Source organism: Xenopus laevis, chromosome 4L (genome assembly GCF_017654675.1).
Source record: "Xenopus laevis strain J_2021 chromosome 4L, Xenopus_laevis_v10.1, whole genome shotgun sequence".
Lineage (NCBI taxonomy): Eukaryota > Metazoa > Chordata > Amphibia > Anura > Pipidae > Xenopus > Xenopus laevis.
Window position 1 is genome coordinate 151,464,815 of NC_054377.1, and position 24,007 is coordinate 151,488,821.

General features: G+C 36.9%; 1 protein-coding gene across 8 annotated transcripts in view; it reads right to left on the bottom strand.

The window, feature by feature from the left end:
* Nucleotides 1-11,612: 11,612 nt before the first annotated feature.
* cacna2d3.L (calcium channel, voltage-dependent, alpha 2/delta subunit 3 L homeolog) overlaps nucleotides 11,613-24,007 on the bottom strand; it is a 504,571-nt gene continuing 492,176 nt past the window's right edge. For 7 of the 8 annotated variants that reach the window (XM_041590967.1, XM_041590966.1, XM_041590965.1 and 4 more), the window contains 3 exons: nucleotides 18,273-18,385; nucleotides 13,935-14,017; nucleotides 11,613-12,042 (listed from right to left, as the gene is read on the bottom strand). In XM_041590967.1, the coding sequence (XP_041446901.1) occupies nucleotides 11,950-12,042; nucleotides 13,935-14,017; nucleotides 18,273-18,385 (289 nt within the window). In that variant the 3' untranslated portion in view covers nucleotides 11,613-11,949. Of the gene's footprint in view, nucleotides 12,043-13,934; nucleotides 14,018-18,272; nucleotides 18,386-19,484; nucleotides 22,116-24,007 lie in introns of those variants that run through there. The other variant, XM_041590968.1, reaches the window with a different exon arrangement.

Here is a 24,007-nt window from a genome sequence, read left to right on the forward strand (position 1 = left end):
TCAGATTCCTTCCCAGTGAAATCATTGTTTCGTTAAGATAAAATCTCTTTTTGTATCAAATATAGACATTCGTTTTCTTACGGCGTCAGGAATGTCACGGAAATGAGAATGGAATTCACTGCTTATTTTACTCTTCACCATTCTTTTCATTTATTCACTAAGGGGCAGATTTATCAAGAGTCGAATTTCGATGATTAAAAAATCCTCGAATTCGACCCTCAAAATAAAATCCTTCTAATTCGAATATCGAATTCGAAGGATTTGAGCGCAAAAGCTTGAATAAAAATAGTTCAAAACAAACGATTCAAACGATTTTAAGCGATCGATTGAAGGATTTTTATTCGACCCAAAAAAACTTAGAAAAGTGCTGGGGAAGGTCCCCATAGGCTAACATTGGACTTCGGTAGGTTTAAAGTGGCGAATTATGAAGTCAAAGTTTTTTTTAAAGAGACAGTACTTCGATTATCGAATGGTCGTACGATTTTTACTTTGAATCGTTCTAATCATTCGATTCGATCGAATTCAATCAAATTTGACCAATTCGATGGTTGAAGTACCCAAAAAGTACTTCGGAAATTCGAATATTTTTTCATTCAAATTATTCACTCAAACTTAGTAAATCTGCCCCCAAGAGACACCCACAACCCATTTGGTCCCTTTCAATCTACTGTCCACATAAGTTTTTCTGGATCCTGATATCTCCTATAATAAATGTTATTCTCTTATATTCTGCCTTCCTAGAACTGGAAAGGTTCAAATAACTCAACACTGGCCATCAACATTCAGTTACTTCTTTACATAACAGTCACTATTTGTCCCACTATCTGTAATAGAAATTATTCAATAGAAATTAATTAGAAATATTAAGGGACAGATTTATCAAAATTAGAGAAAACTTCTTGCTTCATCTCATATTGGAGAAATCCTTGCATTTCTCACGAGCCACACAATTCTGAATATTCTGGCATGTACTATCCTTTTAAAAACCCACCAAGAACCTTTTTTTCACCAAACATTATTTATTTCACCTGTTTCAAATGTTTCATCCTAATTGCAACAATTTTGTTCATAGATTAAAAAAGTTTTTACCACCTTAGACCTGGCAAGAAAAAAAACTTGTGGAAAAAAAAGGAAAGTTGGAATTTGAAAAATATACTTAGCTTTTGCTGGTTATAAAAAAACTGTAAAAAAATTTACTTTTTTAATATCATAAAAGTCATATAAATTTAACGTGCTTGAAGAATGGTGGGAAAATGGGGAAGAAAATTTGACTTTTCATAAATCTGCCTCTAACAGATGAATGTAGTGTATCATAGTTATTTTTTGAAGATTTACTAATATATATACAGAGAGATTTACTAATGTATAACTGCTACTCTTAAAGGAAATGGATCTTTTAAAAAAAAATCTTGTCACCTAAAACCTGTCAAGATTAAATTAAAAAAAAAACAACTCTCCCCGTGATTTAGAGGCAAAAACTGGGAATGAGGATTTGTGATGTGAAAATCACATATGAATGCTTTTGTCCTGACAAAGGAGAAATCTACATTTATGGGTGTATTCCTCAAAAATCAAATTTGTAATGTTTAAGAAGTTTTTCATAGGTCGAATACCCTCACAATTGGAAAAAACTCAAATGTTTGCTTATTTATTAAAAAATCAGGTATTTAGTTTTTAATAATTTTATGCCATTGTATCAATTATAACTTGTCTTTCATCTGCATAAAATTTGCTGTCATACTGTTATCATTTGTTGAAAATCAAATCAAATATTTTCAAAATAAATAAATAAAAAATCAGGATATCAAAAAACTTGATTGAAAACAATTGTGGAGAAAACTTCAATACCTGAAATTAACAAGCTTAAAAATAACTTAAAAATCTCAAATTAAAAAAATGAATTGAATTTTGTCTAGAACATCTCCCACTGACATGAACTCACAAAGTTTTCTATTTCAGTTATTTGGGCTTAATAGATACCAGACTCACGTTTTTTGAAACATTAATCAGAATTTGTAAATTTTGGTGCAAAAAAAATTGAATTCAAATTCAAATGTTGATAAATCACCCCCTTAGACTTCTGATATCTTCATCACTTTGATCTTGGGCATAAGCAGAACATTTGTTGAAAAGACAAAAGTTCTAGCTCTTGATTCGCCGAAAAATTTGCGAATTTCGTGCGAAATTTTTGAAACAGCGAAAAATTCGTGAAACGCCGCCAGCATCTCATTTTTGACGCCGGCGCCTGTTTTTGACGCCGGCGTTGGTTTTTTCGAAAAAAATTTTTTTGCCGCCGGCGATTTTTTTCCACAAATTTTCGCGAATTTATTCGCTGGCGGCAAATCGCACAAATTCGCAGCGAATTCACGCCTGGCGAATAAATTCGCCCATCACTATTCAATATCCGTGGGCTGATCTCGAATTGCCAGAGATCTGAGAAGGGAGAGTGAAAACCCGAAGCACCAGGCACATTTTTAAGGGAAAATCTATCCTTGGGATTATCTCTTGGGAAGGGCAGTTGATTCACAATGATTGTACAGGCACTTGAGTAAATCTGATAAGAATTGTGAATTTCCAGTGACCTAAGAAACACCTCCTGTCTCCAAGATAAGAATACGGACAGAAAATGCCAATGTAACTTATTTTTGTTTCTATCGGACTCTTTACCATAAAAGCAGATTGAATTTCCTTTTAAACTTGATAAAGTGACCTCAAAAGTTTCATTACCCGAGATGATATTTTCCATCGAAGGGCTCATTTTAAATCTACAATTGAAACTGCTGAAATATTCACAATTATCCTAACTGCGAGCATTTGGGGCTCATAGCAAAAATATGTATTCATTAAAAGCAAAAAGAAAAACGACTAACCACATGAAAAGGAAGTGCATGTTTGATGGATAGGATTTGGTTTCAGGAGAGGCCTTTGATTAATCCCATTTTTCGGGAACCCTTTGAATTAAGGCATGTTTATTAATATGCACAAAAGCGCGATCTATTCTCTAATCAAAACAGATATGACAGAGCAGACAAGAAGACTTATAACTGGTTTAAAAAAAATTGGCCAAATTTCAGCTTTGGAAAATGTGACCCAACTTTTCAGACAAAATAGCTTCAGAAAAAAATGTCCATGCCAACAAACATAGAGGGAGTTGAAATAAAGTGCGATTGTAAAGTTCTGTTGGTTTGTTTGTGTTATACATCAAGTTCAGGAAGGTTTGTAGCACAAAGGCGTCGGCCAGTCAAGTCCTATTAAGATCTTTATATGAAGAACATTTGGTTTATGTGTAAGAACCTCCTGGTCATCTTTTATATATTTGACTAATCCAGATTCAATCCAAGTGCTTGTTCCCCCAAATCCAAATGGTCATTATTAACTCATTCCAGCCTATGGCAGACTGCCAGTCCCAGCTCCTTACTACTTGTTCAGCGCAAAATACACAATGATCAAATAGTAGAGTGCAAGCTATGTTGTCAAGATGTGACCCAGAAGGGACCATGTTGTTCTTATGCCCCAAACTCTTCTGATATGTAACTTTATATCTAGATTTACTGCTCATGAAAGTGACTAATCCCAATACAACCCAGTTATTCCCATTCCCAATGTGTAAAGTTTTAACGGATTTGTCCAATTTCCTCACTTAGGGGCCCATTCACAAAGGGTCGAATATCGAGGGTTAATTAACCCTCGATATTCGACTGGGAATTAAAGTCCTTCGACTTCGAATATCGAAGTCGAAGGATTTTAGCGCAAATAGTGCGATCGAACGATCGAAGGATTATTCCTTCGATCGAACGATAAAATCCTTCGAATTGAACGATTCGAAGGACTTTAATCCAACGATTGAAGGAATATCCTTCCCCATAGGCTAACATTGAGTTCGGTAGGTTTTAGATGGTGAACTAGGGGGTCGAAGTTTTTTCTTAAAGAGACAGTACTTCGACTATCGAATGGTCGAATAGTCGAACGATTTTTAGTTCGAATAGTTCGATTCGAAGTCGTAGTCGAAGGTCGTAGTAGCCCATTCGATGGTTGAAGTAGCCCAAAAAACACCCTTCGAAATTCGAAGTTTTTTTACTTCGAATCCTTCAGTCGAAATTAGTGAATCGGCCCCTTATTGTAGAATCGCACCCCTCGGATTCTTTCCCAGTGAAATCACTGTTTCGTTAAGATAAAATCTCCTTTTGTATCAAATATAGATGTGCGTTCCCTTACGGCATCAGGAATGTTACAGAAAAATCCCAGTACATCCCAGTTATTCCAATTCCCAATGTATAAAATTCTTTGGCACCAAAGTTCTGACCATGGCACTGGATGGGTTGTTCTCCACCATTTTTAAAGCAATAAACTCTCATTAGCTCCATAAAATGCATTGGGATTCTACGCTTTCTAATAAATACGGGGTGGGGGATTTAATTTTTTTAAAAACATTTAGGGGGTTATTAATCAAAGTCCGATTTTATCTTAACATTTTCTGCTGCAAACTCCGATCAAATCCGCTCTGTTTTTTTTTACGCTTATTTATTATTACATTTTCCCTATTATTTGCTTCAAATTCAGAATTTCACAATTTTTTCATATTTTCCAACCGGAAACTTAGATTTTTTCCGATTTTTCTCCCGAATGTTTATGTTTTTTGCCAAAAACTTTGCGGTATTGCACTAAACCCAGCGCACATCAAAAAATCATTGGGACTTCTCCCATTAACTTATATGCAACCTTGACAGGTCTGAGATTCCTGGATTTTCTGATTCAGATTTTCCATTCTCGGGGTTTAATAAATAAAGAAAAATTCATGATTTTTTAAAAGTCTGATTTTGTTAAAAAGAAAATCAGACATTTTGTGTGATTTTTGCATTCAGAATTTAGTAAATAACCCCCTTAGTTGCAGGGAATAAACTGTTCATTTTTTTCTTGATGGGTAGCAAATTTTTGAAAGACTCAGGGGCACATTCACTTAGCTCGAGTGAAGGAATAGAGGAAAATAGAGGAAAAAAACTTCTAATTTCGAATGTTTTTTTTGGCTACTTCGACCATCGAATGGGCTACTTTCGACCTTCCACTTCGACCTTCGAATCGAACGATTCGAACTAAAAATCGTTAGACTATTCGATAGTCGAAGTACTGTCTCTTTAAAAAAACTTCGACCCCCTACTTCGCCACCTAAAACCTACCGAGGCCAATGTTAGCCTATGGGGAAGGTCCCCATAGGCTTCCTAACAATTTTCTGATCGAAGGATAATCCTTCGATCGATGGATTAAAATCCTTTGAATCGTTCGAACGAATTGCGCTAAATCCTTCAACTTTGATATTCGAAGTTGAAGGATTTCAATTTGGCAGTCGAATATCGAGGGTTAAACCCTCGATATTCGACCCTAGGTAAATTTGCCCCTTGATCATGTAAAAATGCCATTGTTCCATTTATTTTTACAAATTCAATTCTTAAAAAAATTTAATCGGCTCTAATATTGAAAATACACTTCCATTGATAGAAGTTTCCCAGGTTTTGGATTTCCAAATTTTCAAGATTTTTTAAAATACTCTATAATAATGGCTCTAATAGCCAAACACGTGTAACCTGTGTTTGGGCTAAGGAGAAACTGGACAAAATATTGGACCATAAAGGGGGGCTTGAACTGAAAAAATCAGAAAAGATATAAGAGAAGGTTAAAGTCCATCTGTAGCTGCTATAGAGGTGAATCAGAAGGACACATTTTACTTGATGTTATTTACAAAGCTTTACTCGTTAGTTGGGCGAATTTTGCTGCTATTCCACCAACTTGTGATCTAGTTCTTTCGATTGAACATTCTCCTTTGAAGTGAATATTTTGCAGATGAATAAACTTAGAAATGTGTCTTTACATCGTTCCATAAATACATTCGTCCTCGCAGAGATTTCTTTGTAAATGAATCCGCTCGTACATCATAGACATTAGTGAGGCTGATCTCATAGAGTAGAAAATGTTTCAGGTGAATTGAACAGTAAACCTGCAAAGTTATGGGAACTAATTGTTTTCTTTACGAGGTCGGACAGCCGGTTACGCCTCTGTTTTGAGTGGAAATAAATCAATTATTGCCAAACAATTCAATGTATTTCTAGTGAGATCCCACACATTATGGCTACGGTTCAAATGACTCCGCCAGCCTAAACGCTGAAAAATTGCCCGACTTTTGCCTTTATAAATAAACGTTTTTTGAGTGTTTGAGGTTAATGGATTAAAGGCTGAGATTTATCAAGTGCTCCTCAAGCCAATGGCTTCTCCTGTAATCTGAAAAAGAACCAGCGGCTGCCAAACCGTCATATATCACCGATCAAGTGTCAGTTCTTATACATAAAAGGTGAGAACTTTAATCCCAGGACTTCATGTGCCCACGTAGTGAAGCCTCTTCCCAAATACTTGGATTAGAAATAAAGACTTTTGTTCGAGGTGAAAAATAAGGTATTAATAAGATTTTGTTTTTCTTTTCATCTTTCCAAAAAACTGACATTTAATGAGCTCAGCCTGTCAGCGCCGTTGCACAACAAGGAATTTGCTAATAAGCTCCACTCAATTGCACTTTCACTGATGCCTAAACATGAAGAGGAGTTGCCTCCCCCACTGTCATTTCCTAAATCCTCCAGCTCATCACCCAAACTCTGTACAGTCCAATGAGGGGGATGTAATAAGTGGTGCAAAGTTTGCCCATGTGTAGTATCACATAGGAAACAGATGACAAGTCAAGCCTACTTGTTGCACCATTTATTACTAGCGATGGGCGAATTTGACCCGTTTCCTTTCGGCAAAAATTTACCGCCGACGCCCATTAAAGTCTATGGGCGTCAAACAAATTGGTCGCGTGGCGAAATTTTATTGACGTGGTTTTTTTTTTTGAGGCACGACTCCATACACGTCTATGGGCGTCATTTTTGCGGTGAAACAAGGCAAAAAAATTATTAAATTATTATTACAATAACCCTAATGGTTTTACCAAGAACTAATAAAAAATGAGCATCTTTAGTAATTTTTAATTTGAGATTTTTGCCTCCGTTTGCAGCAAAATTCTGGCCTTGTTTTTTTTTTTCATTTGCTAATATGGGTTTGGAATGCTGTTTTTTTCCCATGCAATTGTTTTTTTTTTTTTCTGCAATAAAAGAAAAGCTAAAACCTTGGACATGTTTTAGGCACTAACAGAAATCGCCAATACCTGACAATAATTCTTCATATTCCCATTGTGCTCCAGCTATACATGATTCTAAAAGCTGTAGATTTTAAAGTAGGATCCCGGAGGCAGAACAGTTCCAAAATGACTGGCAATTTATTAACACCACGAGGGTCATTTATCAAGATTCAAATTCAAGTTTCTTTGAAGCAAAAATCGCGAAATTGAAATCATTGAGATTTCTAAAACACATACATTTATGTAGAAATCAATGGGGGTTGCATTAGAAACATTTAGGGGCACATTTACTAAGTTCGAGTGAAGGATTAGAATAAAAAATACTTAGAATTTCGAAGTTTTTTTTTTGGCTACTTCGACCATCGAATTGGCTACTTCGACTACAATTTCGAATCAAATTGCTTTGAACTAAAAATCGTTGACCATTCGATAGTCGAAGTACTGTCTCTTTAAAAAAAAATTTGACCACCTACTTCGCCACCTAAAACCTACCGAGCACCAATGTTAGTCTATGGGGAAGGCAATTTGGGATCGAAGGAAAATCGTTTGATCGATGGATTAAAATCCTTCGAATCGTCTGATTCGAAGGATTTAATCGTTTGATTGAACGATTTTTCCTACGATCGTTCGAAAGAATTGCGGTAAATCCTTCGACTTCAATATTCAAAGTCGAAGGATTTTACTTTGACGGCCAAATATTGAGGGTTAATTAACCCTTGATATTCGACCAATAGTAAATGTGCCCCTTTAAACTATTTTTCAATGAAAGTTTCAGGATTGGTTTGAAAATTGGCAGCCGTTGAAAACTACGCGTTTGAGTTGATTTTTCACATTTCTACAAGGTCCCATTTTGGAAATTTGAAGCACCCCGTCAAGTTTTCAAGCTTTTTTGAATTCTAAAAAAAAAAAATGTAAATTTTGATCTTTGATAAATCTGTCTCCCCATGTTTAGAATAAAACGAATAAAAATAATATGCAGTATCCCGAATCCTACTTTGTAGGATAGCGGTTTTAAGTACTGACATTTTTATTTGCAATATGGCGGCTACAAAATAAAAAAAGGATGATGGAGATTTTTTGCCAAGATCAGCGTCAAAATTGCATCTAGAAATGTTTTTAATTTGTACCTTTTATAAAAACACTTTGGAACAGTGTAGGCGACTGGTGTAATGGGCTGATGTACCGATGGGGTATAACCTCAATTTAAATAGTTATTTATATACCCCCTCTGTGTTTTACAAATTTTTGGATCCAGAAATCAGCCTGTAAGTTCCAGTGAAACATTCGCTCGGCTCCCTGTTGGCTCCTTCCCGGCCATGGGAATAAACATGAGACTAATATATTTCTGACCCATTTCCGGGCTCTACATGTGGGTTGTTAGTGGTTGGAGTCCATATATCAAGTTCTAATCCCGCTTTGTGACGTTCGGGTAACAAATTGAGCATCTAATGAAAGTTACTGAACACTGTTATCACGAAAGGCCATTCTCTTGCCAAAACAACTTTCTACACAACTAATTGTGGGATTTTGTTTCATTCCTTTGCAGTTGGTTCCAGTTATATATTTGTTTCCTATACAAAGGCCCCATCGCTAATGTAACCGCTATTTTTGTTACGACTGCAGAGCTGAGCTGGGAGAGAGATTGCAGAGATGCAGGAACGGCCCCTAATCATGTAAAACCCTTGGACTCCGGCATTTGCCAAACTCAGTTCTGTTTCAACAGGAAAGGAAAATGATTTCATATGTATTTAAAGGCAAAGACCGTGAAGCTGTAGCCCAGGGACGTTCATCTAGGAAAGAAAAGACTTGTCAGATATCTCAATTACTTGTAATCAGCAAAATCTGATCCCTCCCCTCCCTTAATGTGGGACCTGAATCCAGGATTGGGTTTGGGATTCCACCAAGATTCGGCCTTTTTGAGCAGGATTCAGATTCAGCTGAATCCAAGTGCCTGGCCAAACCGAATCCGAAAAATCATGTGACTTTTCGGGAGTTAAGTACTAAACCATGAATTTATCTGATGGGGCTTTTTGGGACAAAAGCTCAATTTCTTCATGGAAAAAAACTCAAATTATTTTGCTGCAAAAAGCCCAAATGCTAAAATCTGCCATCTCAGACCTGTCAAGGTCATATATAAGTCAATGGGAGAGGCACCTATCCAAATTTGAAGATATCTCAGTTGGGTTTTAGCCCAATAATCAATTTGGGGTTTTCGGGCAAAAATCTAGCGATTTGAGTTTTCACTCGATTTTACTCAAGTTTTTTCCCGATCCGATTAATTTGAGTATTTTAATGAATAAATAAGTACATATATTCCACAATTACAGGAAGTCTGAATCTGCTGCTCACGCCCCAGACCTTCAGCAAAGGGGAGCACGTCACCAAGATTCAATAATAGGCGGCAATCAATAAATAAGGTCAAATTGGGCATGGGAGTTTGGTTGTGGTTTTTTTAATGAAATAATGAGATACATTTAGGGGCTAATTCATTAACTTCGAGTGAAGGATTCAAAGTAAAAAAACTTTGAATTTCGAAGTGTTTTTTTGGCTACTTCGACCATCGAATGGGCTACTTCGACCTTCAACTTCGAATCGAATGATTTGAACTAAAAATCGTTCGACTATTCGACCATTCGATAGTCGAAGTACTGTCTCTTTAAGAAAAAACTTCGACCCCCTAGTTCGCCACCTAAAAGCTACCAAACCCAATGTTAGCCTATGGGGAAGGTCCCCATAGGCTTGGCTACGTTTTTTTGGTCGAAGGATAATCCTTTGATCGTTGGATTGAAATCCTTCAAATCGATCGAACGATTATTCCTTCGATCGTACGATCGCAGTATTTGCGCAAAATCCTTCGACTTCAATATTCGAAGTCGAAGGATTTTCATTCCCAGTTGAATATCGAGGGTTAATTAACCCTCGATATTTGACCCTTGATGAATTTGCCCCTTAGAGTTTAGTAAATAACCCCCTTCGTCACAAGACAACAAGGAAATCAAACATGTTTCACTCTTCACTTATCTTTCTTTACTAATTTCCCCCCTCATTTCCCTAATTTACATATGCAAAGCAGGGGTTGGATTCGTTATTCAGCCTAATCCTAAAATAGTGGATTCGGTGCATCCCTAAAAATATGGATCAAATAAAAAAGTGGAAAGATGTGAAAGAAAGAAGAGGTGGTTCTATTCTTATGGGAGGGGAAGGAGGAAGAAATTACACAAATGGATGGTTGAGACAAGGGCTCATGAGATGGCTGATTTACTATTTATCAAATTCCAGTTTCCTTCGACCTAATCCCAAGAAGTAATTATGGCATTTTTAGGGTGGTGAAGGGGCATAATTAAAACTATACAAATATTTAAACAGTATATGCAATGTTTTAAATGCGTTGAATGACCTTACCGATATGCATGGTGGGTGCACACGCCCCAGACCTTCAGCAAAGGGAGTAGACACCAGGAAACATCAAAAAAGTCTGGCACAAGCCGGGACCCACAAAATTGTAAAGCCGGAGTCAGATTTGTAAAAGGACAGCCTATGACTAAGTGTCTCTGGTAGACACGAAACGCGTCAGGCCTTGGTTCTTAATTATGGAGATTAAAATGTAAGCCTTTTTACCTTTTACAAATCTGACAAAGCTTTACAATTTTGTGGGTCCAGGCTTGTGCCAGCCTCTTTTGATGTTTCCAAGGGGCATAATTGCTAGTGATGGGCGAATTTGTCCCTTTTCGCTTCGCCGCAAAATTCGCGAAACGGAAAAAAAATCTAGAAAAATCGTGAAATACGAGAGTTCCCGAAAAAATCTAGAAATTCAAATGTTTTCACTCAAAAATCGTGAAATTCGAAGGTTTCCCTAAAAAATCTTGAAATTTGAAGGATTTCACTCAAAAATCGTGAAATGTTAAGGATTTCACTCAAAAATCGTGAAATTTGAAGGATTTCACTCAAAAATCATGAAATTTTAAGGATTTCACTCAAAAATCGTGAAATTTTAAGGTTTTCACTAAAAAATCTTGAAAATCTGACATTTTCACAAAAAAATCAATAAAAATCAGAAATTGGCAGAAATTTGTGCCAGGCGAATTTATTCGCCCATCACTAATAATTACCCTACTAAGAGTTTTGAAGTTTCAATTGTATGTCATGTTGGCATGAACAAAGATGAACAAAGCTTGCAAAATATGGTTTACTGAAATATGAATTTTCAAAACAAAAATATTGAAGGAGCCTCAAAATAGAGATTTAATATAATGTTGCCTCCCAAACCGTCAATTTTCCAGCTGTTGACATGGCCACTTCCACGTTGACTCCCCCCTTTACTCTAAATGTGGAGCTAATAAATAAAATTGAGATCCACATTTGTGAAACAATTAAAAAGCTCTGAAATGGGAAGATTTGGCTGAATTTCAACAATTCACAAATCAAATCGATAATTTCAACTGACATAAAGTGATCATGATTTTAATATACTTTATTTAAAAAGTACACCATTGTAACTCATCTGGATGGGGCAAAGCTGAAGAGAATGATCACCAGGTTCTGTTGTCCAGTGGAAATGAGGTGTGATGGCGAGATGACAAATTCACGTCTGCATGAATCGCAACGCAAGGAGGTGATCTTGGCTTTGTATCTTTGTACCTCTTTTTAGAGTTTTTTTTTTTGTTTGTTTCCAACAGTTTTAAAGTCATGAAATGCTGATGAGCCGACTAAATTTCTTTCTTCTATGCTGCGCCAACGGTCTCAGCTCCCGTTATGTCCATGTAATTAGCATGCCATGTGATCAGTCAAGGTCACCTTGAGACATATATCATTAGAAGACTTAGCAGCACCGTCATGGGCTGAGGGCTAATGCTGAAGGCACCACCACATTCTCTTGCATTTTCCTGAAAAAAAGAAAACAACAAAATTGTAATTTTCCAATTTATTTTTAAATCAATGTTGACAGAATTTTTTTTAACAAAGTGATTAAGGTAAACATTAAACAAGAAAGTTGTCGCCATATACAGTAGAGCACAAAGAACTTGAGCATTTATTTTGGATGAAAACACATTTTTTTTTAAATTTATTTTATATTTCTTTTTATTGTTAAATTGTTTATTCAACATATTTTAATTGCACTCTAGGGGGCCCATTTACTTAACTTGAGTGAAGGAATAGAGGAAAAATAGTTCGAATTTCGAAGTGTTTTTTTGGCTACTTCGACCATCGAATGGGCTACTTCGACCTTTGACTTCGACCTTCAAATTGAACGATTCGAACTAAAAATCGTTCGACTATTTGACCATTCGATAGTCGAAGTACTGTCTCTTTAAAAAAAAACTTTGACTCCCTAGTTAGCCACCTAAAACCTACTGAGGCCAATGTTATCTTATCCTTCGACCGATGGATTAAAATCCTTCGAATCGTTTGAATCGATATTCGAAGTCGAAGGATTTTAATTCGGCAGTGGAACATCGAGGGTTAATTAACCCTCGATATTCGACCCTAGGTAAATTTGCCCCTATCTGTATTGTTCATTGAATTGACATTTATTTGTTTCTTTTACTAAATTAAGGGACACATTTAATCTAATTTATGAGCAACAAAATGAGATTGTGACTTTTCTCACTTTTGCCATCATGTTTTTCATATTTTTTTAAAAAATTCTTGAATGGGGTAGATGTTGATTAGTGATGGGCGAATTTATTCGCCAGGCGCGTATTCGCGGCGAATTTGCGCGATTCGCGGCAGGCGAATAAATTCGCGAAACGCCCGCGAAAAATTCGTGAATTTTTCGGCGAAGCGAAACGACGCAAATTCGCCCATCACTAATGTTGATGCATTTTGTTGTCGCCAGCAATTGTACAAAAAACACTTTTTTATTGACTTTTATTGAATTTTATCTACATTTTTTTCAGATCATAATATGATATATTTCAAAAATTAGAGACTAATTTTTAAATTTTAAATTTTAACTTTAAAGGAAAAAATGTATTGCATTATTTTGCAACGATTTTCTCAATCTAGACATGTATTTTAATAAATCTTCCTGTTATTGTCATATCATTGCGAAAAACATTTGAAGCTATGACTGTTTTGAGGCACATGTAACTGTTGCTTGAGTGTCTGGGCTTGAGCAATTCACTATAAAAACTTCAACTCCTTCGCTCAATTTCTGTTGTCGACGGCTTCTGCTTAATGATTTTTTTAAAAAAAAAGCAAGCAAAAGGTTCAAAAGAATGAACTGTATTTACAAGCTATGAAAGAAGAACTGAATTCTTATTCAACAGAATTTTGACCAGGTTGAAGGAAATCAATTTCATTAGAATAAAAATGTAATTAAAATAGTACCCAAATGTCATCACGTTTATAACATTCCAATGACAAAATTATCAGTAGAAAAATTTAAATAAAGTTTTCTGTCATTTTGTCAAGTTTTTCGACCGCCAACAGAAATAAAGAGATTTTGCTAGTTCTCTGGAGTCCTGAGAAACATATTTTTACTTAAATTGTTATGGAAACAGGAATCCAAAAAAACACACGAAAATCTCATTTTTAGTCGAACGATTTTTACTTCGAATCGCTCGAATCATTCGATTCGATCGAATTCGATCGAGTTTGACCAATTCAACGGTCGAAGTACCCAAAAAAATACTTTGAATATTTTTGCATTTGAATTATTCACTCAAGCTTAGTAAATCTGCCCCTTCGAATCTTTTTCCTATTTTCCCATAATTAGCACGTTTACAATAAACCAAGGGACACCTTTATAAAGAAAAATCAGTTAGGAACTTACTTCTGGATGAAATCCATGGCAGGCTTCTGGTCGTCTTCTTATCTTCTGTGATTTTAACCGTTCACATTTGAGGGATTCATTATGTGCAAATGGGGTTAAGGAGAAATCATTCGGAGAGGAAAGGAGGCCTTGCAGATTGTAAGATGAATTCATTGACATACAAATAATTGTAAACAATCTGGGAATCCTGCAGAATTTCTGAATTTTTAAGAAACCGGAGTTTAGCAAATGTATTAACACTTGAATTTCATGAACTATGTCATTTATCAAACCATTTTCCCAACGAACCTTTTCTTTAAAAACTGTTTGCCAGCCGTAACCAGTCCAGTTGGATCACTGCAAGTCTTTTCTGGCCCAGAACGTTTTCTTTAACCCATTGATCCCCACATCCACTGCCCTTGCATCCCAACTTCAGGTACCAGGGGGGCTTATTTACTAAAATCTGAATTTATCTTATATTTTACTCCCGTGCCCAATTTTAGCTTATTTATTAATAAAAAAAACTTGACAAAATAATGCCAAAACTCGATTTGCTAAGATTTTTTGGGTTTTTTCCCAAATTGCTTTAATTTTTTGTGTTTTTGTCCAAAAACCCTGAAAAAGTTGGATTTTCAGGCTAAGCCCAATGAAGACCACAAAAACTTTAGACTTAAAATGAGATTGGTTCCATTGACTTATACAGGACCTCAAGAGGACTGAGATGGCGGATTTGGGCTTTTTGCAGCATCGGTATAATAAATCTCAAAAATTTTTAGTTTTTTTTCCTCTAAAAATTGGAGTTTTCTAGTGAAAAAAACTTTACATTTTTCAAGATTTTAACATTCAGATTTTAATACATAACCCCCTTAGATTATGATTTACAGGCTATTCAAGATACACATACATTTTCCCCATGTGCATTGGGAAACCTGCGTACAAATTTAAGTAACATTAAACTCATCATAAAAACTCCGATTTTGTTTAAAACATACACATGACCATGAAACTATTGTTTGGAGACTATGAAGATTTTCATTCATCCAGGTCATGGTATATCTAGTATAGGGTTTTTTTTTCTTTTTTTTTTAGATTGACCTATACTAGATATTGTTTGGAGAATATTTTGAAATATTTTGGAATTTTGCATGTGCTTCTTTTTATCGTGGAGGATTAAAACACCTGTCCCCTCCGTTAGGAAAAGCTGTAACCCTTACTTGCCCAATAGCCATTGCAAACTATGGGGTGTATTTATCAAAGAGTGAAGTTAGAGATCTCCACAGTCCTCTACAGCGAAATTCCAACACACTCCATTCATTTCTACGGGATTTTTAAGAGAGTATTTATCAATGGGTGAAAGTTCATCCCGTTGAAATGAATGGAGAGTGGTGGAATTTCGCTCTAGAGGACTGTGGAGATCTCTAACTTCACTCTTTGATAAATATGCCCCATTGTGTTCCCCTTTATGTTTCCATTCGCCACTGTAATGTGATTGGTCGGTTTCAGTCCAGAGACAACACTGAGCAAGATCTCGTTTCTCTCGTATCTGAATCACTCGGGATACTGTCGGTGGCACAGAAAGGGATGGGCTGGGGTTTACTTTGTGGGCAGAGAAATGATTCAATTTATTTTGAAATAAAAAATCAAACCCCAAATCCTAACGGAACATTTGGTTTTGAGCAGCGGCCATATTAAATAGGGAATAAAGTCAATAAAAAGATCTTTGTGGGTGTCCTGAGCTCCTCCTGCCGTATATGATGGTATTTGTGCCGGGAATAGTAACTCCCTGTTGCTCCCGGCAGTGACCTCCTCTGACCTTGTTGACAAGGCGCCGGCTGAATTGTGGGTTTGTGGTAGTGACACCTGTCTGATCAAATAAGGTCCCGAATATAACGGGGGGGGGAGGGGACAGCTGCAAATAAAAGCGACTCCTGAGCACTTTGTTATTAAGGACTGGGATTGGGCAGTTTAACCTCGGACATTCTCGGAAAGGGTTTCAGGCTGGAATGTGAAATGTTTTATTGTGGGAATCAGAACTGAAATAAAAACTGGGGGTCACACACTCACCCACCAACAAGGGGCACAGGGGGTACAAGGGTGATATTTATATAAATGTGAGACTGGGAGTTATAGGGACACAGTTAGGGGAAATCTTACATACAGTCATTGGGCTGATCCCTTCCCACTAATCAATTGTCACAAATAGCGAGTTAAACTGAAAACATAATTATCTCCATCACTTTCCACTTTTTTTGAAAGCTCCACAAACTGCTACAAATGAGAATAATCACCCCCCCCCCCGACAGGTATCAAACTCAATTTGAACCCCACCAATGAATCACTTATTTTCCCTCTCAGTATTGGAATCCCATAACCTGACTGCCCATACATTAAACAACTATGCTGTTGATGAAATCCCCTTTCCTCCCCAACATCAAATTAGGCATTCCCCTCTCTTGGTAGGGAATCCCATACACTGAAGAACCCCTTCCTATGCTGATGGTGAGATCTCCTCTCCTCCCCACCAATGAATCACTCATTCCCCTCTCTTGGTAGGGAATCCCATAACCTGACTGTCCTTACAGTAAAGAACCCCTTCCTAGGCTGATGGTGACATCTTCTTTCCTCTCCACCAATGAATCACTCATTCCCCTCTCTTGGTAGGGAATCCCATAACCTGACTGTCCTTACAGTAAAGAACCCCTTCCTATGCTGATGGTGAGATCTCCTTTCCTCCCCACCAATGAATCACTCATTCCCCTCTCTTGGTAGGGAATCCCATAACCTGACTGTCCTTACAGTAAAGAACCCCTTCCTAGGCTGATGGTGACATCTTCTTTCCTCTCCACCAATGAATCACTCATTCCCCTCTCTTGGTAGGGAATCCCATAACCTGACTGTCCTTACAGTAAAGAACCCCTTCCTATGCTGATGGTGAAATCTCCTTTCCTCCCCACCAATGAATCACTCATTCCCCCTCTCTTGGTAGGGAATCCCATAACCTGACTGTCCTTACAGTAAAGAACCCCTTCCTATGCTGATGGTGAGATCTCCTTTCCTCCCCACCAATGAATCACTCATTCCCCCTCTCTTGGTAGGGAATCCCATAACCTGACTGTCCTTACAGTAAAGAACCCCTTCCTATGCTGATGGTGAGATCTCCTTTCCTCCCCACCAATGAATCACTCATTCCCCCTCTCTTGGTAGGGAATCCCATCACCTGACTGTCCTTACAGTAAAGAACCCCTTCCTATGCTGATGGTGAGATCTCCTTTCCTCCCCACCAATGAATCACTCATTCCCCCTCTCTTGGTAGGGAATCCCATAACCTGACTGTCCTTACAGTAAAGAACCCCTTCCTATGCTGATGGTGAGATCTCCTTTCCTCCCCACCAATGAATCACTCATTCCCCCTCTCTTGGTAGGGAATCCCATAACCTGACTGTCCTTACAGTAAAGAACCCCTTCCTATGCTGATGGTGAGATCTCCTTTCCTCCCCACCAATGAATCACTCATTCCCCTCTCTTGGTAGGGAATCCCATAACCTGACTGTCCTTACAGTAAAGAACCCCTTCCTATGCTGATGGTGAGATCTCATTTCCTCCCCACCAATGATTCATTCATTCCCCCTCTCTTGGTAGGGAATCCCATCACCTGACTGTCCTTACAGTAAAGAACCCCTTCCTATGCTGATGGTGAGATCTCCTTTCCTCCCCACCAATGAATCACTCATTCCCCCTCTCTTGGTAGGGAATCCCATAACCTGACTGTCCTTACAGTAAAGAACCCCTTCCTATGCTGATGGTGAGATCTCCTTTCCTCCCCACCAATGAATCACTCATTCCCCCTCTCTTGGTAGGGAATCCCATCACCTGACTGCCCTTACAGTAAAAAACTCCTGCCTATGCTGATGGTGAAATCTCCTTTTTCACCTGCTTAATTCCAACTCATCACATGCACTAAAAGAAATATTCGAAGGCCTATTGTCTATATCTGTAAAACCAATGCAAATAAAGAGCTTGTAAAAGAATCAGAACAATTTATGGACCCGCTTTTCTATATGAATGACTTTCACCAGGGACGAAGAAGAACGAACTGCGCAGTAACAGAACCAGTAACAGAACCAGTAACAGAACCAGTAACACAGGCTCAAACGCACAATCCAAAACACAATAATTATATTGACTTAATTTGATAAAAAGGGGGGAGAGGAAACCTGCATTTGATCAAGTGACTGACTGTAAATCTATTTCAGCAAAGGCAGCCAAGTAGAAATGTGTTTCATTTTCATACAGGTCGGGTCATGTTTTCAATCAGAGAATAGTTTGTGAGGTTTCTGCAGCTTTCAAAATAAAGGATATACCTAATTTCAATAGGTGCCATAGTAATTGGGGTAAAAGAGTCACAACTGCAAACATTATCCACCACCACCATGAAGAGGTTACTGCTCGGGATCTGCTGGATGACAAACGACCTGACAAAAAAAAAAGAACAGTTCAGTTTGAATGTGGCGTGAAAGGGTTAACACCTGCTATTGTATTTATAAGAGATTAGAACAAACTGGAGAGAAGTTGCAATTAGTGCTCATTTGTATTTTGTTCTTCAAGTATTGAGCCAGTTGCTAGGGTCCCAGTCTGTAGCAACCTATAAAAAGTCTGTTTGGTAGTTTCAAATAATCTACTATCTTTGTATTCTTGTAACCTCGAATCTTGCAATTTCATCTTTATTTTTCACATTTAGAGGCACATTTATGAAAACTTTGAATTGTAATCGTTTTTTCACTTGATGAATATGAAATCACATTCTACTCTTCATTGTTCAATGAATCTGCCAAATTTTGGCTTCATCGCCAGAACTGGAATTGAAAAATAGCTTGAATTTCAAACACAGAACTGTAGTGCTGGGCAAATTTATTTGGTTTCGTGGAAAATTTCTGCACTTCGCCGACTGCGACGGTTGAATGCGAAACTGCTGCAAAATTTCACGTCAAAATTGATGCACATCAAAATTATTTTGACGCCCATTGACTTTAATGTGTTTCGCAAATTTTTCTTTGTTTCGTGAATTTTTCGGTGAAACGGGACTGATTTGCTCATCACTACAGAACTGCCATTGGCTGCTACATAAACTCGCTAACCTAGAGAGGCCAAATTTTTCAATTTGAGTTTTTTTGTGCTTGATAAATTGCAAATAATCAAGTTGGCAGACACCCAAACTCAGATTTTCTATTTTCGGTGCAAAAAACTTAAACTGGGATAGAAATTTGTTTTTAAATGTTGATGAATGTGTCCCTAAAGGTAATATCTAGTAGGAATGCACCAAATTTAGGATTCGGTTCAGGATTCAGACTTTTTCAGGAGGATTTGGATTCAGCTGAATCCTTGTGCCTGGCAAACCAAATCCAAATTTGCAAATTATGGGCAAGAAGGGAAATTATGTAACTTTTTGTCACAAAACAAGGAAGTAAAAAATGATTTTTCTACTTTTTTCCACTTGCATATGCAAATCAGGATTCGGATTTGGTTCACTATTCGTCCGAATCTTTCATGAAGGATTCAGGGATTCGGCTGAATCTCAAATAGTGGATTCAGTGCATCCCTAATATCTAGATATCGATTTCATTAAGAACACACAAGGATAATAAGATAAAGACCAATTGCAACACTATACAAATATTTCTAACATACTATGAGTTATATCTATTACTCTTTAGAAAAGGCACCTGTTTGTGAATTATAAGCCGTCCCTTTATAAACGATGGTTGGTCAGACAGTTGACTGTCTCCTACTGAGAGTGAGAGAGTGAGGGATTCTGCATCAGTTCCCTTGTTATTTACTCGGCAGCAATTAAAGTTGCTCAGGGTTCGTTGTTGCAAGTTAATGTGCTTATCTGCAGAACAATCTCCCGCTGTATGTACAGAAGGGACGGTTGGGAGAGCCGAGTACAATAAATTATCTCATCCCGACATTACGCTCTACACCTTGTCTCTTTGATGTCTCTTTGATGTCAAGCAGAGAAACATGTTCCAGGTTCAACATAAATGCACATTCTGACTGCACAATTAATGTACCAAACGTCTTGCTATGACAGACAGTCACAATTAGGCAACGTGTTCATCAACTTGCTGAGATTTCAGCACCGTCCCACACACAGAGATGATCCTTAAAGCCTTAAAGAAGCCACACACAGAGCGACTTTTGGGATGGATTGGCATTAATCTGATGGCTAGCTATGGGTGGTCCAGTTCATGGGTTATCGCCCCCACTAGGTTTGGGTGATCAACTCTGATGAGATCAGTCAAAACCAAGGAGCATAAACCATATACATATAAGAAGAGGTGGTCTCCTAATCTGGTCAGGAGCCAAGTTCCTCAGAGGTCTTCCCTATATAATCTCAATATCTTTGCTGGTGACATTGCTCATTGGCTGGAATAGGAACTTGTTCTTTGTATTGATGATTTCAAAACTTGCAATCCCAGGTGGTTTAGATAAAATATTAGAAAACAAAGAAAGGACAACAAAGGAGTGGAATCCTTTTTTTAAATTGCACAGTTCAGCTGTACATTTGAATGGTGCATAACTAGAGTTGAGCACAGATCTAGAGCTCCTCATGGGTTTGTCCCGTGTTTTGCAGAACCTCTGCTCATTGCCATTTGGCACAACATTTGGGCTTCTAAATGTAATTTTATGACTAGAACAGACTTTTAGGGTTTTGTTGGGCACTCAACCCAGGACCACTTACCTGCATTCTTGCCTCAAACACTTCCTACCTGAGCAGACCTAAATTACACATTCAATAGGGGTGCTCTTTTTTTAACCATTGGATTTTTTTAGGAAGCAGCAGCCCACTCAAAATCCTCTACAGGGTAACAGCAGACCATGTAAAGAGTCATGAGATCAGAGGTTCTCCATCAAAATTCAACCTGCTCTTAAACATGTCCTACCTGAGCTGACCTATGTAAATGAAATATACATTTTTTTCTTTTTTAAGTTTACTTTTTTAATGAAGATTTTCAAGATTGGGGGAGAACTCTTTTTTTAACTTTTGTTTTTTTATGGGCACCTGCAGCCCACCCAAAATCCTCTGCAGGATAGCAGTGGACCACCAAAGGATCATGAGAGATAGGGGTTCCAATTCAAAATTCTATTTACTCTGAAGGTATAACATGAGCACAGGACTCTAGCAAGTGTGCCTTGATCCAGGACCAGAGGTTCTTTTAGTGCATATGCAACTGATCATCAATCACCAAGATCCATGCTGGAAACACAAATCTCAGGACCAATAATGGCAGGTTTCAACACATTCTGCAATTCTAGCAGTGGCACAAGTGTCAGTGACATGGTTGGTGAAAAAGGGGCCTGTGTACTGGTGCCTAAACTAAAAATCTGTAGGACAGGCTTTACTTCCCCTTTAAGTTAAAGAGAAAGGTTCTTTGAAGCTCTTTAGAAATAGTGTGAAGTCTAATGCTAGCCACAGACAGCCATGTAAAGGCCATGTCCAACTGCCGTCCCATCAGATATCTGTCCAAGAAATTGAAAATCCCACTTGACGAGCACTGTATCAACACTCTTCCAATGTGGCCAAACACACCCGAGTCATGATCAGATCAGGGGTTGAATGATCAGATAAACCTGATTTGGCCCATCCCATAGGTGGTCTATGTGAATGGCCAGATTTAGGCTACAAACCACAGGCCACATTCATGTACTAATGGAAAATGACAAAACCCAGTTGAAGTCCTCCCAATTAAAGCAAGGGCCTTAAAAATAGGGAAGAGATTGTCTGAGGGCACTGCTCCCACAGTAACCACTGTCTTCCTTTATCTGTAAATTAAATAATAGTTTCTTTTTTTATTTTGAGGAGGGTTGGGGTGAAATTAGCTATTAGTGGGAGAAAAACATCAACAAACGTTGACAAAGCATAAAAATAGACAAATTCTGAGAACGTATTCTTCTTGTGACACCTTATTATTGGAAAGCATAATTAGAACTCGGAATTGGACCGGGACGGGCAGGGATTATACTTATAGATGCTACGTGTTCAGTCCATTTATGGCTCAATACTGAGAACTGTACTATATAAAAGCACCAGGAAAGAGCTGGGTCCTGGAGCGGAGCTGACATCATATAGCCTTGTATCATCTGTGGTTTTGCGGATTTCAGTGTGGGTGAGAGGAGGCCATTTCAAGGAAAGAAGCAAAATTCCTTCAAAAATAAAATAAAAGTTGCTTGAATATCTCACAATGTTATAAATAAATCAGCACGGGTTAGTCAGAAAATAAAAATAAAAAAATAAAGTAAAGCAAACCAAAATAAATAGAATAATAAATAAAATAGTTAAAAATACACAAAATAAATAAAATTATCAATAAAAATATAACAAACAGTAAATAAAATAATATAGATTAAATAAAAAAATTAAATGAATAAACAAATACATCAAATCAAAATCAATAAAATAATATGATAAACAATACATTAAACAAATAAAATAATAATAAAATAAAAATAATAAAAAAGTAACGAATTAAATCAAAATAAATACATCTCAATAAAATAATATAACAATACTTTAAGAGTAAAGTAAATAATAAATAGAATAATCAATAAAATAATGATAAACAATACATTAAACAAATAAAAATGAATAAAATAAAAAGTAATAAAAAAATAATGAAATAAATCAAAATAAATAAATCTCAATAAAATAATATAACAATACTTTAAGAATAAAGTAAATAATAAATAGAATAATCAATAAAAAATAATATGATGAAAAATACATTAAACAAAAAAAAATAATAAAATAAAAAAGTATTGAAATTAATTAAATACATCAAAATAAATAAAACTATCAATAAAATAATATAATAAATACTTTAACAAATAAATAATAAATAAAATAATATGATAAACAATACATGAAACAAATAAAACCATAACAAAATAAATAAAAAGTTAGGAAACAAATAAAATTATCCATCAAATAATAAATAATACATGAACCATTAAATAAATAATAAAATACTACATACAAAATAATGAAATAAATAATATAAATAAATATATACAATAAAATAAATGAATGCTTTTTAGAATGATTTTGCTTACAGCTGTTCTGCTTTATGGAAATCTGGATAAAAAACAGGTTTTTTTTAGCATAACTCCCCAAATTTGTGTTCATAACAAATATCAGTGGACTGCCCTATGGCAGATCTTACATCTAATTATCCCAAAGAAAATATGGCAACTGGCGAGGGAAGAAGAAAAGAGGAGAAGAGGAGAAGGCATGAATTCTGTTTGTTATTATTAAGGAGGTTTGGTGGCTTTTTGTACTTGTAGAGCTCAATGGCTTGTGCAGGGGAACATTGCCGCTGATTCCAAACACAACAAGCCCGTGACCTTCAATACCCTTTTGCTGTTTCAGTTTTGGCCTTGAATAAATACGATCCCTCCTGCCAAGCGATGTGGTGACTCTCTAACGTAGGCACATGTCCACTAAGGTCTGACTGAGACCAACAAATTCATATTCTATTAACCTAAGCTTGGATTTACTTGAACCCAAGTCTCCGGGGATGAAACTAGACTCGACTTCTAAGCTTGGATCATCCCACAATGTTAGAAGGTTTATAATTATAGGCTGTTATTTTAATGTCTGTGTTCAAGCCGATTGTACATTATTCCTGTTACTTTGCTCTTCCAGCCAGTACACTCTGCGGCAGGACAATGAGAACACCACCACCTCTTATTATTCTTTTTTCCATAAGCGCTAACAAATCTCACCGCACCTCGTATTTTTTTGGTTGTTCTAATATACTTGAGGGTGTAGTTGGCAGCCCAGCTGTGGGCCTTTTCCAAAGTCAGTAAGTTCTGCAGAAATAGCAACTATAATCCTTAAGGCAGATTTATTATTCAACGAGTGTATGTTGGGAATCACTGCATACTACGGATAGATATCCAACCTGAAAATTACATTTTTAAAAACTACAGGTGCACCTGTTTTTAATTTTCATGTTTAGAAGGTTCCTGTCTTCTACCTACACCTGGTTTTATTCTGAGCAAAGAGTGCTGGTCACACTTGGGTAGATTTAGCATAT